The 14,868-nt window shown below is 38.2% G+C and overlaps 1 protein-coding gene across 1 annotated transcript in view; it reads right to left on the reverse strand.

The window, feature by feature from the left end:
* Positions 1 to 317: 317 nt before the first annotated feature.
* Positions 318 to 14,868, reverse strand: part of LOC127436994 (transcription intermediary factor 1-alpha-like) — a 42,533-nt gene continuing 27,982 nt past the window's right edge. The window contains exons 11-18 of the mRNA XM_051691566.1: positions 8,375 to 8,489; positions 6,858 to 6,903; positions 6,590 to 6,725; positions 6,181 to 6,404; positions 4,730 to 4,862; positions 4,335 to 4,409; positions 1,675 to 1,821; positions 318 to 843 (exon numbers count right to left, since the gene is read on the reverse strand). Of these exons, the coding sequence (XP_051547526.1) occupies positions 511 to 843; positions 1,675 to 1,821; positions 4,335 to 4,409; positions 4,730 to 4,862; positions 6,181 to 6,404; positions 6,590 to 6,725; positions 6,858 to 6,903; positions 8,375 to 8,489 (1,209 nt within the window). The 3' untranslated portion in view covers positions 318 to 510. The remainder of the gene's footprint in view (positions 844 to 1,674; positions 1,822 to 4,334; positions 4,410 to 4,729; positions 4,863 to 6,180; positions 6,405 to 6,589; positions 6,726 to 6,857; positions 6,904 to 8,374; positions 8,490 to 14,868) is intronic.

Raw genomic sequence — 14,868 nt, forward strand, 5'->3', positions numbered from 1 at the left:
CCATTTGTTAGTTTTGGTGAACAATTAATTAAAATTATATAAATTACATTCAGTTTCTGTCCTACCACTTTTCTGCCCTTACAAAAATCAACAAACAATTACAAATTTCAAATTTGCCACTCATAATTTTCACATGCAAATTAGCTTTGTGCCACCGGTTTGCCATAGAGGTTTTTACCAGTAGTGGCAAATTCTCCTTTGTGGCCAAAGGTTTGCTGCAGGTTCACCGCTACCGGTGAAGAGCTGCTAACTTCTGCCGATAATTTGCATTTTTGTAAGGGTAATTGCATTATCAACAAAATGAAAATTCAAAGGACAACTTTTACATAGTTTTAATTGTGCCTATGTAATAAAACAATGTAATTTGTAACATCTTCAATGGTTGCATTGCCTGTTTTCCAAATGCTTAAAACAATTGAGATATACAGTATTATTATTGCCAATGATCCATGAGATTTCACGCTGTAGTGACGGAGATTTCAGGAAGGAAGAATTTTTTTTGAGGTCTGATCATCCTTTGGGATCCTGAGTTGATTTAACATCTGTATCTGTGTTTACAGGACTGGAGTCTGCAGGTGCGTTCAACTTCTCTGGCTTCTCCTCAATATCTGTAGCAATAGATTCTCCCTGAGGGACTTCTTCACTGGAGGGTCTCACAGTCTCCTCTTCTTGCGAAGTGTTTTGAGGAGTCTCTGATGAAGGACTTGAAGTTTTCTCAAGAGCCACAGAAGCAACTTCTTCCTCCTTTACACCAGCAAACGTTCGGTCTGGATACAAGAGTTTCAACTGCTCCTCAAAGTAACTCTCCAGATTAGCTCCCACACTAGCCATCTCAGTATCTTCCTAAAAAAGATGAATACCCAACATTAGATGTTACATTCATGTGGTGCAGCCCAGTCAAGTGGAAGCCACTATTCACAATTTATATTTGTTTTCAGTTTTACCAGTGTTGGGGAAGCTTTGTATCTTTCAAGATACATGCTACTCTTATGAGAAATAACCCAAAATGTAAATCATTTTAAGTCAAAATATCCTTTTGTGTTAAAGAGTGTCCTACAGGTTTAGAATGAAATGAGTTATAACAGAATTTCCATTTTTGGGTGAACTAGTTCTTCAATAAATCTAGAAATTCTCTTAATTTACAAAACAGTGATGAATAGCAGAATTTAAATTCTTTTCAACAAAAATATGAAATATGCAGAACATCTGTTTTGCATATCAAGGTTAAATGCAGGACAGACACTTTTGTGCAAGGACACAGAGAATTTTTGAAACAGTTGAAAATTACATGAACTGTCCATATGAAAAGATTTGGATTTCTCAACTGTACTTGAGAAAGAGAGGACAGTTTAGGAGAAAGCATTTGATTACTGCCTCGGCTTGCTTGGTTGTGAAGCTACATGCACAATATAATGTGACAAAAACTGCAATAAAAACAGCATTTTGTCACTCTACACCACTACTTAAGTAACTTGTTACTGGAAAAGCTACATTATTTTGAAAACAGCTGTCACTCTACTGAAGTTAGTAGCATCACTACTTCAAGTTAGTTATTCCCCAACACTGAGTTTACTCTGAGTTACTTTTTAAGTAGAATCAAGTTCCTGAAAATATCAGGATGTTTATGATCATATTCTTAGCTTCTGAAACACAACACAACCAAAGTCATCATACCTTGTGGAAAGTTGCACAGTTTTTGAAAATCAACCGGATATCCGCAACAAAGTCCTCAAGGCTCTTATAACCCATGTTCTCCAGTTTGCTTCTGATAACAGAGAGGTCCATTGGTGTCTTTATTATCTCACTGTACTCTGGCATCGACTGAAATTTGAAAAGTAGGGTCAGTTTACCAAAGAAAAAACAGTCCAAATTATTACATAGAAAGACTTGATGTTGGGTGTTTGGATGCTTTTAGTCAAGATCTAGAAGACACACTAACTCTACCACCCACTGAAGACACAACCTCCTGATTCCAGACCTCTACACTACCTTTTCCATCCACTAAAGACACTACCTCACCCATTTCAGACTGCTACACAACCTCAACCACCACTGAAGACACTACCTCCCCATTCCAGACCACTACACTACCTCTACCACACACTGAAGACACTACTCTCCCATTCCAGACCACTAAACTAGCTCTACTAACCACTGAAGACACTACCTCACCCTTTCCAAAACATTTAACTACCTCTACCACTCACCGAAACACAACCTCCCTATTACAGACCACTACACTACCTTTGACCACCAATTGAAGACAAAACCTCTCACATACCACACCACACGACCATCTCAGCCACCCACTGAAAACAAACCTCCACATTCCAGACAGCTACACTACCTCTACTACCCAATGAAGACACAACCTCCCCATTCCAGACCGCTACACTACCTTTAATACCCATTGAAGACACAACCTCCCAATTCCACACCGCTAAACTACCTCTACCACCCACTAAAGACATGACCTTCACATTCCAGACTGGTACACTACCTAAACCACCCACTGAAGACACTACCTCACCCTTACCAAACCATTTAACTACCTCTGCCAATCACTGAAGACTCTACCTCTCCCATTCCAGACCACTACACTACCTCTACCACCCACTGAAGACACAACCTCCCCATTCCACACTGTTACACTACCTCTACCACCCACTAAAGACATGACCTCCCCATTCCAGAATGCTACACTACCTCTATGACCCACTGAAGACTCTACCTCTCCCATTCCAGACCACAACAATACCTCTAATACCCATTGAAGACACAACATCCCCATTCCACATGGCTACACAACCTCTACCACCCACTAAAGACATGACCTCCCCATTCCAGACTGCTACATTATCTCTGCCAATTACTGAAGACACTACCTCTCCCAATCCAGACCACTACACTAACTTTATCACTCACTGTAGACACTACTACTCCCATTCCAGACCACTACACTACATCTATCACCCACTAAAGACATGACCTTGCCATTCCAGACCACTACACTACCTCTAATAACCACTGAAGACACAACCTCCCCATTCCACACTGCTACACTACCTCTACCACCCACTAAAGAAATGACCTCCCCATTCCAGACCACTACACTACCTTTACCCATTGAAGACACAACCTCCCCATTCCAGACCGGTACACTACCTAAACCTCCCACTGAAGACACTACCTCACCCTTACCAAACCATTTAACTACCTCTATCAATCCCTGACCACTACACTACCTTTACCACCCACTGAAAACACAACCTCCCCATTCCACACTGTTTCACTACCTCTACCACCCACTAAAGACATGACATCCCCATTCCAGACCGCTACACTAACTGTAATACCCACTGAAGACACAACCTCCCCACTGCTACACTACCTCATCCACTCACTGAAGACAAGACTTCCCATTTCTGACCACTACACTACCTCTACCACCCACTGAAGACAAGCCTTCCCATTCCAGACTGCTACATTACTTCTACCACACATTGAAGACAAGACTTCCCATTCCAGACCACTACACTACCTCATCCACTCACTAAAGACAAGACTTCCCATTCCAGACCACTGCACTACCTCTACCACCCACTGAAGACGAGACTTTCCATTCCAGACTGCTGCACTACCTCAACCACCTCCGAAGACAAGACTTCCCATTCCAGACTGCTAAACTACCTCTACCACTCACTGAAGACACTACCTCACCCATTCCAGACCAATACTTCCTGTACGACACACTGAAGACACTAACACCTCACTTTTTACAGACCCCTCCTTTAATGTTACCACCCACTGAAGATGCCACCTTATACTATCCAGCCCACTACACCCCCTCTACCATGCAGTGAAGACACAAACCCTCTCTGCTGATCATCCGGCAGCAGAGCCTGATGTAATCAGCCCCCCGTTTCGGAAACATTCACCAGGCAAGCTTTGGAGTACTTGTTCTAAAATTATGGTGCTAAAGATGGATCACTGTCACAATCAATTATGCACATTCTCTACATGGTGCTATATCTCGCAGCACCTGTAGGTAAGTTCCTGCAGCATTTATTCAGTCTGTTGTCATCAGATGGTTGGCTCAATCTTACGGGAGTAGGTACAGTTCTTTTCTCAGCCATCGACCCAGCAGTAGCACCAATTAATGCTTTTACCCTGCACTGTATGTAAGTTCTTGCAATGTATTTTATACTTGTGTGTGTTCAGTTGTGTTTTGTGTTCTCAGTGTTTGATTTTTCTGAAGTTGTGCACCTATATTTCCTAGAACTAACTATCTATCTAGATCTATCTAGAATTTTTTGTTAGACGGATGATCTTACTGATGGTGTTACAGGTTCCTGGAAATCTGTGCTGAGCTCACTGCAGTAAAGACGAAGCAGCAGCCGCTCACATTTCTGCATGAACACAACAAATGTGTCAAGTGAAATTTGCCTTTAAATACTATTTAAAAACATTACAAATGTAAAAAAAAAAAAGAGCAACTCTGAAGGGGTGTCAACAAAATCAGTGGTTCTAAAACCTGTTACTGGAGACCTCCCCATACATTTTCTGCACTGATCCAAGATTCTGATCTGGCATTTTCAAACACATCTGATTAAATTTATTAGCAGACAAGGGAGACATACAACACATGTGCTATTGGGGAGCCTCCAGGACAGGTCTGGGAGCCACTGAACTAAATTAAAAGAACCAAATTTAAAAAAGTTGTTCATACTCGTCTGTCCACCGAAGTAAATACTTCAGATTCTGGATCCTTCTTCACATTGTTTGAATCTTCGCTACCATCAACGTTATACTCCATTTCAGGTGAGGCAAGGTCACGACAGAACGTACAATACCACTCACCACTACAAATACACACAGAAACAACAATATTTGTCTTGTAGGCAAAATTTTTATTATGCAATCAATTTCATTGAATCATTTAGTATTTTGAATGGGGTCTTGTTTATAATTTCCTTCTTGGCATTATGAGTTTTAGATTAAGAAATGTGTGTAATTTCTGTGCCACTTCCATCATCAAATGGAACTGCAAAAAGAATTACTACTTTAAACTACTCTGTCAATCTTCCTTAAGTCAGACAACTGATAATCACACCCCAAGTTCACACAATTGGTTGACCCAATATTGTTATGTCCCATTCAGTTGGGTCTAGGCTTTGATAATTAAATAATCATCTGATCTTGGTTATTTGATCTATCTGCGGTTATTTGAGATACCACGATTATTGTGCACTTTACAATTCAATCACATTTTACTGTCCAAACAAGGGAACGAATGGCACGTTTGAGAGTCTCATTTAATTGAACTCCGACTGTCTTACTGAGCAGCACCGCAGACCGCACTGAGTGCAGCTCCAGAAGAGCATGTGAAGATTAGCTGCTTCTGAACCAGACTTGAAGCGCTGTGATGCACACGCCCTCTGCGGAGGTTCGTGCCAAATTCTCGCAAAAATTTAAATGAGAACTTAAGTGAATGCAAATCTCTCCAGTTCCACTTTAATTTAACGATCGCTATATGGCAAATGTTATTTGTTGTTGTGTTCATACACGCAGTGTTAATAACATGCAGTGACAGAGGAGCCCAGTGTCACGCCTGCTTACTCTGTTTTTAAGGACAAAATAGAATGAAGAAACACAGAACCTCAAAGGTCTTTCTTCGTGTGAAATAAGGGTTGTGGAATCTTAAAGTAACGTGTGAAAGTTAATAATTTTAGACAGCAATATTTTACTATTTCATAATATAATATAATAGCTATTCAGGTTGGCTACGTTCCAACAGCAACAGTGTAAATGCAAAATGGCCAAGACTTAAGTTGACCAAAAAATAGAGACAGATATTTTAAGTATTCTGAAATATATTGATATTTAAAATATTATTTTCAAATTCATTAGTAGGTTTTTAAATCCTTTAAGGAAATCATTTAAAAGTTAAATATGAATAAATGACTTTATGTAGCACACATACACCTATGACAAAAGTATGACAGTTTGAATGACAATTAATCATCATAATCGCAATTATTTGTTTGACAATTAATTGTCAGCTAGATTTCATAACCGTGACAGCCCTAGTCGGGTCACTCAAAAAAAGACTGCAATTTTATTTGGAGCCACTAGTGGCCCAGAAATTACATACGGCACCGTCAAGCATGACATTGTTACCTTGGTGATGCAGTGAGTGAGGGGATATGGCATTTAAGATGGAAGACTTTGGGACATTTATCACAGCAGAGCAGTTCTCCTCCATTCTGGCACACTGCACACCAGTCCTCATTGGGGTCTTCATCTATTTCTGGGGTTGTCTCTGATGGCTGCTCACCCTGCTGTGGTGTCTGGGACAGAACACCCGTGCTGTCTGGAAGACTGGCTTTAGCACTACTCTTCACCTAACACACACAACATTACATGTGCATTAATTAAAGGCATAGTTCACCCAAAAATGAACACTGTGTCATCATCATCTTGTTTGAAACCTGTAGGACACTATTTCTTTTGTGTTTCTTGAAATCTCCTCAGCATTTAAGCTTTCAAGACTTCCGATGCAGTGCTGAATGTTTGAGTGAACGCTTACAAAATGAACTTCTTCCTCATCCTCTGGTTCATCTTTGATGACGATGACCGGCCCTGGGGACAACCTGCGTCTTCTCTTAGTAGAGGGGTTTGATGGGCCGCTCTGAGGGGCCTCTACTCGCTTCCAGGGCCCAGAACTTCAAAATAATCCAGACACAAACAAATGAAAGTTACAAAAATAAGAAAATGGGCAAATACGTAAACAGATCCAATAACAAATCAACTGAAGAGAACAACTTAAATTAAGAGAATATTAGAAGAACATTTACTTGGTCTTTGATTCTGATGAGGTGACAGACAACTGTCTTCCTTGTGCTGAAAGTTAAAAAATAAATCAAGAAAATACTCTTTTATGGTACATTGACATTAAATATTCACAACCAGTTAAAAGTTTGGACACACTTGACTAACTGTTTGTTTCTCATGGTTTTGAAAATCTATTATTCTAAAATTGTATATGCTTGAAATTAGTTAATTTTAATAATAAGATTTTCAGTCAATTCATAAATCCTATACTTCCATTTGTGTTACTTCATAGTTATGATGACTTCAGAATGTGAAATAGTACCAATAAAGAATGAGCAGGTGTCTGCAAACTTCTGACGACTGGTAGTGTGTCAATGCTGTTAACAACATACTTGTACACAGAATACATTATAGACTTTAGTCAGAGTAAACAGCAAATTGATGTTTATTAGGGATGGAATGATATATTGAATTTCAATATATTGTAAACCAAAAAAAACTTGATAATTTTGAAATGAGAGTCGAACATAATGATCTCTCTTTTACTTGATTTTACCCCTACAGCGCTTATTTTCTACACTGTATACAGAGTTCACACAAGGTTCTTGAAGTGCTTACAGCACGTGAATTTAGCTGTTAAAAATGTAAGTACTTGAATACCTTGAAAACTGCCTTGTTGAAAAGTGCTTGAGATTAAAACAGACTATTTCTTCCGTGCTATGTGTGTCCATCAAAGATGAGTTCCTACACTCCACTTTCATTGCAAAATATGTCTTTTAATACCCTTTTTTGTTCTTTACCATCCGTTAAAAAGGAAATGAAATATGAATTATAATCACAAATAGCACGGATGTGATGAAAAATCGAGACTTCTTTCTCTTTTCTTATAAAGAAAGGTATATGAGAAACTCATTATTTCAACTTTTATATTTGCATTTATTTATACGAGCATTTATATTGTGTATTAAATAACTTTATTTTGATGATAAATTATAATGTGCATTTTGCACAAACATTTAAAAAAATAATTTAAGTGTTATGATATCAAATTGAGATTATATCAAATCGTTAACCTTATATTATATATCAGACCGAATTGTGAGAGATAACCATTTCGTCCCATCCCTAATGTTTGTGTCTGCTAAACAATCAACACTAGGGCCTAGTGTTCAAATAGCTCACAATATGATGCACATCATGACACATATGATAATTTAATACATTGTGATGCCTCATGATAAAATACGTTTTTCAGGTTGCATTTACAATGTGTCCAGTAAGGTGACCTGAGGTTTCTGAGTTTCAGAGGAAAATTATATGAATTCGTGCTTCATTAAATAAAAATATTCACATCTAAAGATCAGTACTATAAGAATAAAAAAAGAAACACAAGTTGTCGACATATGATCGTATTGGTACAAAGTTCAACACATGGGACAGACTGCTTTTCTGTCCCCTTTCAATCCCTCATTTTCTCTAATTAAAATCTATAATGAAATACACAGCAACAATTAGATGAGTTTTAGATGATTAAGCGTACCAGCTCGATCTGTTGGTGTGGAGAGATGAGCAGGTGGATAACTCTGCCTTTGAGCAGACAGACTCACACTGGGTTCACACCTCCTGTTTAGGTATGATGTTACCTGGATGTTTGGCTTAAGAAGTTGAAAGAGAATTAAGCATATTCAGTGCACACGTTTACATACATATGCAAACTTTTAACTAGCGGTCAAAGAGTTTCCGATGGCTGATGCTAATGTAGAAACAGTTGCTGATATGTCAAAATTTACACTGGGTAGTTGACAAATGAATATGAACTTCAAGTTTAGATTTAGGTTCAAATTTATAAATATGTAAATGGGTAGGATATAGGGATGTTAATGATTAATCGTCATGAATAATTTAATCTATTAAGCTTATCAATTGTCGATTAATCAATTTCAGCACAAATGTGTTCAGTATTTGAAGAGTAGTTATATAGTTCAGTATTTGTGAGCAGATGGTGAAGTTAATGTAATGCGGTATTAAAGGTGAACGATTAATTGATAAATTGATGGTTAATTTCTCATGAAAATCGATTATAAAAAAATTCTGAAAATAGACATCCCTAGTCAAACATTTTGGATGATGATTGTCCTACAAATAACTGTGATTAATATTTCAATAGTCTGTTTTTTTAATGTCACTTATAATACAAGTTAAACACACATACACCTTATAGAAATGTAAACAAATATATAGTTCTCTAATATTTTCTCTGTTACAATTATTCTGATTATTATTCTATTGTATATTACAATACAGTTATGCAATAGTGGTACATTTCTGTCACTTGCATGGGTCATTTTAAGGCAATTCTTTTACAATCTGCTTTTTTTTTTTTGCTGTTCACTTGATGTAATAAATGAATTTTTTTAAGGTACAAATATTCCATGCAGTCTCTTAACTAACATCAGCTCATAAAAACTGCATGTATAATCATTTGTTTAAAATACTAGTATATCATGACACACTGCAGGAAATGTCATGTCAACTACCCATAATCCAACAGCAAATAAGACCTACACAAACCTAGAAAATTGTACAAATAAACTAACACATATATTACACAATATTTACACAAAATTTCACTTGGTAGATTTTGGAAGTGACTAGGGTTGTCAAATTAAAATTAGAAATTCAAATATTCCTTGAATTTAAGAAAAATACGCAGATTCGAATGCTAAATCTGCGCATTCGAATTTTGGATGTGTGCCAAGCACTAATGATGGCTTCAGACCAATCGCATTCTTGCAATAAAAAAGGCTAGGTGAAGTGCAACAAAATTCAGTTTAACAGAAACCAGGTGTCTCGAGACACATTTTAAAGTTCTTTTTAACTTGACACGGCATCTAAAAAAACCAGCACTCCTGCACGAGACGCTGAATAAACAAACACAAAGCAAAACAAAGACGTTCCTCTAGCACGTTTACATAGAAAAACAAATGGTAAACTGGATGGTTGCAAAAGCGTTCGGTGTGAACAGCCCCTTACAGTAGGTGGAGGTCTTTGGCCGTTGCATCTTGCTTTCTTATCAGCATTTCTCAGATTAAGCAATGGGTTTGTCTGTAATGGAGTTCAAGTTGGAAATGTGTGTCTCGAGATCCTCACGTTCTGTTCCTTTCTGTTGTGTTCCACTGACCAGTGATCATGAGCCACTTTACCACCGAGTTTAGCCGAATACAACTGCTATCTGGGAATAATTCTACCCCAACTAACATTTTTTGGTTCCCAGAACGTTCCCAAAATGGATATCATAACGTTCCCTGTTTTTTTGTTTGTTTGTTTTTTTTACAGAAAAAGAATGTTCCCTTAAGGTTTGTAGAATGTTCCCCTAATGTTTTTTTTTTTTTTTTTTTTTACAGAAAAAGAATGTTCCCTTTAGGTTTGTAGAATGTTCCCCTAATGTTCTCCTAACCTCAATATTACAATCCTTTCTGCAACCCTGCACACCAATAATCAGTCTGCAAATCTATCTTCTTATCCATTGTTTAATTGTTCAGTAAATATAAGCCATGAATCTCATATAACATCTCATATAACATAGATTTTAAAAGTATTTAATAAATTAATAAGGCATATAGCATATAGGTAAACATTTTCAAACATTATATGCAAGATAACATTTACAGACACAGTCTCTTACATTTAATAACCAAGCCATGGACATGTGATGTCAAACAAGATAAATGAACAATTGCAATATATATAACCTTTCTGCAACTATGCTGTAACCTCAATAGCAGGCTAGCTATCAATAGAGTAATTAGTTATTATAATGAATTATAATGATTATTTAATCATTAAAATCAGCCACAACACATTTAGGAACATAAATATATCCTTTCCTGCAACCACCTCAGCAACACAGACATTAATAAGCAGATATTGAAGAAAAATATTCCAAATAATCAATGTCCTCAACACAGTAGAGGCTATTTAAAATCAGAAATGTATTGACAGACATTAAACATCGAAAAACATAAAAATAACCATTCAATTGTTGGGCCTCATGTGCTCAGATAGGAGAAAAAGGTAGGCCTACACACAGTCATAAAGCCTGACTGAGGCCTGTAGGAAAGCCAGATAACACAAAACGGCACCAAAATCAAACAAAGGGAGTCCAAACAGACTGCAGATCCCATCAAGCCTTGCTCACTTTACACCTACAGTTGAAGTAAGAAGTTTACATACACTTAGGTTGAAGTCATTAAAACTCATTTTTTAACCACTCCACATATTTAATATGAGCAAACTATAGTTTTGGCAAGTCGTTTAGGACATCTACTTTGTGCATGACATGAGTAATTTTTCCAACAATTGTTTACAGACAGATTGTTTCACTTTTAATTGACTATATCACAATTCCAGTGGATCAGAAATGTATTTACACTAAGTTAACTGTGCCTTTAAGAAGCTTGGAAAATTCCAGAAAATGATGTCAAGACTTTAGGCAATTAGCCAGTTAACTTCTGATAGGAGGTGTACTGAATTGGAGGTGTACCTGTGGATGTATTTTAAGGCCTACCTTCAAACTCAGTGCCTCTTTGCTTGACATCATGGGAAAATCAAAAGAAATCAGCCAAGACCTCAGAAAAACAATTGTGGACCTCCACAAGTCTGGTTCATCCTTTGAAGCAATTTCCAAATGCCTGAAGGTACCACGTTCATCTATACAAACAATAGTATGCAAGTATAAACACCATGGGACCATGCAGACATCATACCACTCAGGAAGGAGATGCTCTGTCTCCTAGAGATGAGCGTAGTTTGGTGCGAAAAGTGCAAATCAATCCCAGAACAACAGCAAAGGACCTTGTGAAGATGCTGGAGGAATCAGGTAGACGAGTATCTATATCCACAGTAAAAAGAGTCCTATTTCGACATAACCTGAAAGGCTGCTCAGCAAGGAAGAAGCCATTGCTGCAAAACTGCCATAAAAAAGTTATGACTAGTTTGCAAGTGCACATGGGGACAAAGATCTTAACCTCAATCCGTTAGAAAAACCTGACTCAGTTACATCAGTTCTGTCTGGGGGAATGGGCCAAAATTCCAGCAACTAATTGTGAGATGCTTGTAGAAGGCAACCCAAAACTTTTGACCCAAGTTAAACAATTTAAAGGCAATGTTACCAAATACTAACAAAGTGTATGTAAACTTCTGACCCACTAGGAATGTGATGAAAGAAATAAAAGTTGAAATAAAACATTCTCTCTACTATTATTCTGACATTTCACATTCTTAAAATAAAGTAGTGATCCTAACTGACCCAAGACAATCCTTTCTGCAACCCTGCACACCAATAATTAGTCTACAAATCTATTTTCTTATCCATTGTTTAATTGTTCAGTAAATATAAGCCATGAATCTCATGTAACATCTCATATAACATTTGTAGACTTGTAACAATACTATTTTTGAATTCCATGCTATTACTATAATACAACCCACAAAAATACACGATGTTGTCATTTATCGCCCTCCAGGTCAGCTGGCAAACTTTCTCGAGGAGTTGGATGTCCTGCTGTTGTCCTGGGGATGGTAAGCCACTTGTGGTTCTTGGTGATTTCAACATACACAAAGACATGCCCCAGGCCACTGAACTGAATGCTCTTCTGACAGGGAATTTTTTTCTACAATTAAATGTCAGGAATTGTGAAAAACTAAGTTTAAATGTATTTGGCTAAGGTGTATATAAACTTCTGACTTCAACTGTAGGTGTGAAATTCTGAAGGATTGAACTCTCAACTCCAACTGGATGAAATGCACGACAGAACGCGTCCCTCAATCATGATGTCAGCGAGAGTATAAAACCCTGGAGATTCCTCCTAAGCCTTGCTTCCAGCGACAGTATTCACCGCATCTAGTTGCAGCCCTGCTGCTCCCAGGTGTAGCCACGCTGCCCAAGGAAGTAACGTACGTACCTGAACTTTGGCCATACAATCTCCATCTCGCTGGATGAGTGTTCCACCGAGCATGCTAACGGATCCGAAGGAGACCGCTGAGCAATCCGTGTCTCACTCTTTTGCCTGCAGAAGTGAAGAAGATTTCTCTTCCTTCTTCAACCGAGTCGACTTCACTGATTTTTCCGCCAAACCGCCAAGAATCAGCCGCCGTACCGCCCACTGACAGAGCGAGGAAACAGCCTCCTGTCATCACCTGAGCTTCGAAGAACCTAGCTGGAGTCATACGACAGACAAACACACATTCTACCCGTGTCCTCACACGATTCAAGTAAGAGGTTTATGTCTGGGCAGAGATAGATTATTATAGTGTGTTATTCTTGTGTATCAAGGTTATTGCTTGTACAGTTTACAGACTGCCGAGTCCGCACATTGCTGATAATAATACTAAATAGGTATTACTGTAACTTACTGTTACCACGAATGAGATTTGCTGTGTTGTCATCCAACCATGCTGGGCTGTTTGTGCATTTCCGCCATTACGAGTGAGACCGGCACACTGAGTTTATCCATTAAAGAACCAATGACCACGGCGGATGGATTACGAGCCGTTCACCGTGTCTCTGAGTGATAAAACTAACGGTTGCCATATCTCCCAAATCACTAAACCGGCTTCGGTACCGTCACCCTGTTCTCTCTCTCTCATACTAACTGCACACACACACACACGACCCCTCGCAAACATACCCGCACACACATTTTGCGAACTGATAACTTGCCGATAGAGCCCAGTTTTGTCCATAAGTTATCGTACCAGCGGAGACACGTATTACACGGGCAGACGCCATTAACCAGTCTCTCCGCCCACATTCACGGCTACATTCTCTGGCCAGAAACCTCGTGTGACGCACTCTCCACGAGAGCCACGCCCACCAATTTGTGCACTCCTTCTCTCCTTACACACACATACACACCCATTCACTCACACACACACACACACACACACACACACACACACACACACACACCTACACACCTCTCATGTATTATAGGCTTATCTGTTATCATATCTAATCATGTTACTGTTTAGTTTGTATTTGGAAGTCAGAAGTTTATCGACTGCATTGAAATTGATTATTAATTGATATTACTGTATCAATAAACTTTGTTATACTTCAAAGAGAAGTGTTTTGGCATTGTTCTGCATGCACCTGTGCCAAGGGCTGGCAGGGGATGTCAGTGCTCAGATTCAAGTCTTCATTGTTCCCCTTTTGAATGTCGATGTTCTCCGGACATTGACTTTCCTAAGAGAACAATCCTATTTTGAGACTGCTATACTGTCTGGTTGTTAGTCCCTGATTCCAGGGTGGTGCCCCAGCAATATTAATTGTTATTAATATTCTATTGATTTTGATAATTGATAGTTATCTTTGATGATTGTTGATTTGAAGGATTAATGAGCTAATGTTGATTCTAATCAATGTTCTATTGATTTTAATAATTATAAATTATTGCTAATCAAACCGCTCTTGAACGAAGCCCCAACATAATTAACCATAATAGGCTAATACTGGATTCATTTCTTACCACTATGCACAGTTTAGCGGGGACACATCCGTTTCTCTTAATTTGAAGACAATAAACAAAACAATATTGGTTAAACTTACACATAGCATGTTCTTTTCGATTATATGAGTCAAATATTTATCAAATTAATAACATTTATGTTTAATCTCACATTTAGAAGTAATTATTTATTGAAGAAAGCGATAAAAGAAAGTAAGTCATTGAGCCGGACCCGGATTTGCTGTTACTTTTTCAAATGCAAAAGAGCGCAAATTTTTGTGGCTTAATAAAGCGCGAAGGAAGATAGATATTAAGATAAGATATTATGTAAGTAGCTAAATGATTCTGGCCACCTATCCACTGTGCTTCCCTGCCTTTGGTCGAGACAGCTGAGATACAGACTCCAGCACTACTCCCGGAGCCTACAGGTCAGGATAAGCAGCTATGAAAATGTATGGATAAATTCTTGTATGCTTTTCTCACCTGTTTATTGTAATGTGTGCAATCCCATATACTGTGATATTTT

The sequence above is a fragment of the Myxocyprinus asiaticus genome, chromosome 47 (assembly GCF_019703515.2).
Source record: "Myxocyprinus asiaticus isolate MX2 ecotype Aquarium Trade chromosome 47, UBuf_Myxa_2, whole genome shotgun sequence".
Classification (NCBI taxonomy): Eukaryota; Metazoa; Chordata; class Actinopteri; order Cypriniformes; family Catostomidae; genus Myxocyprinus; species Myxocyprinus asiaticus.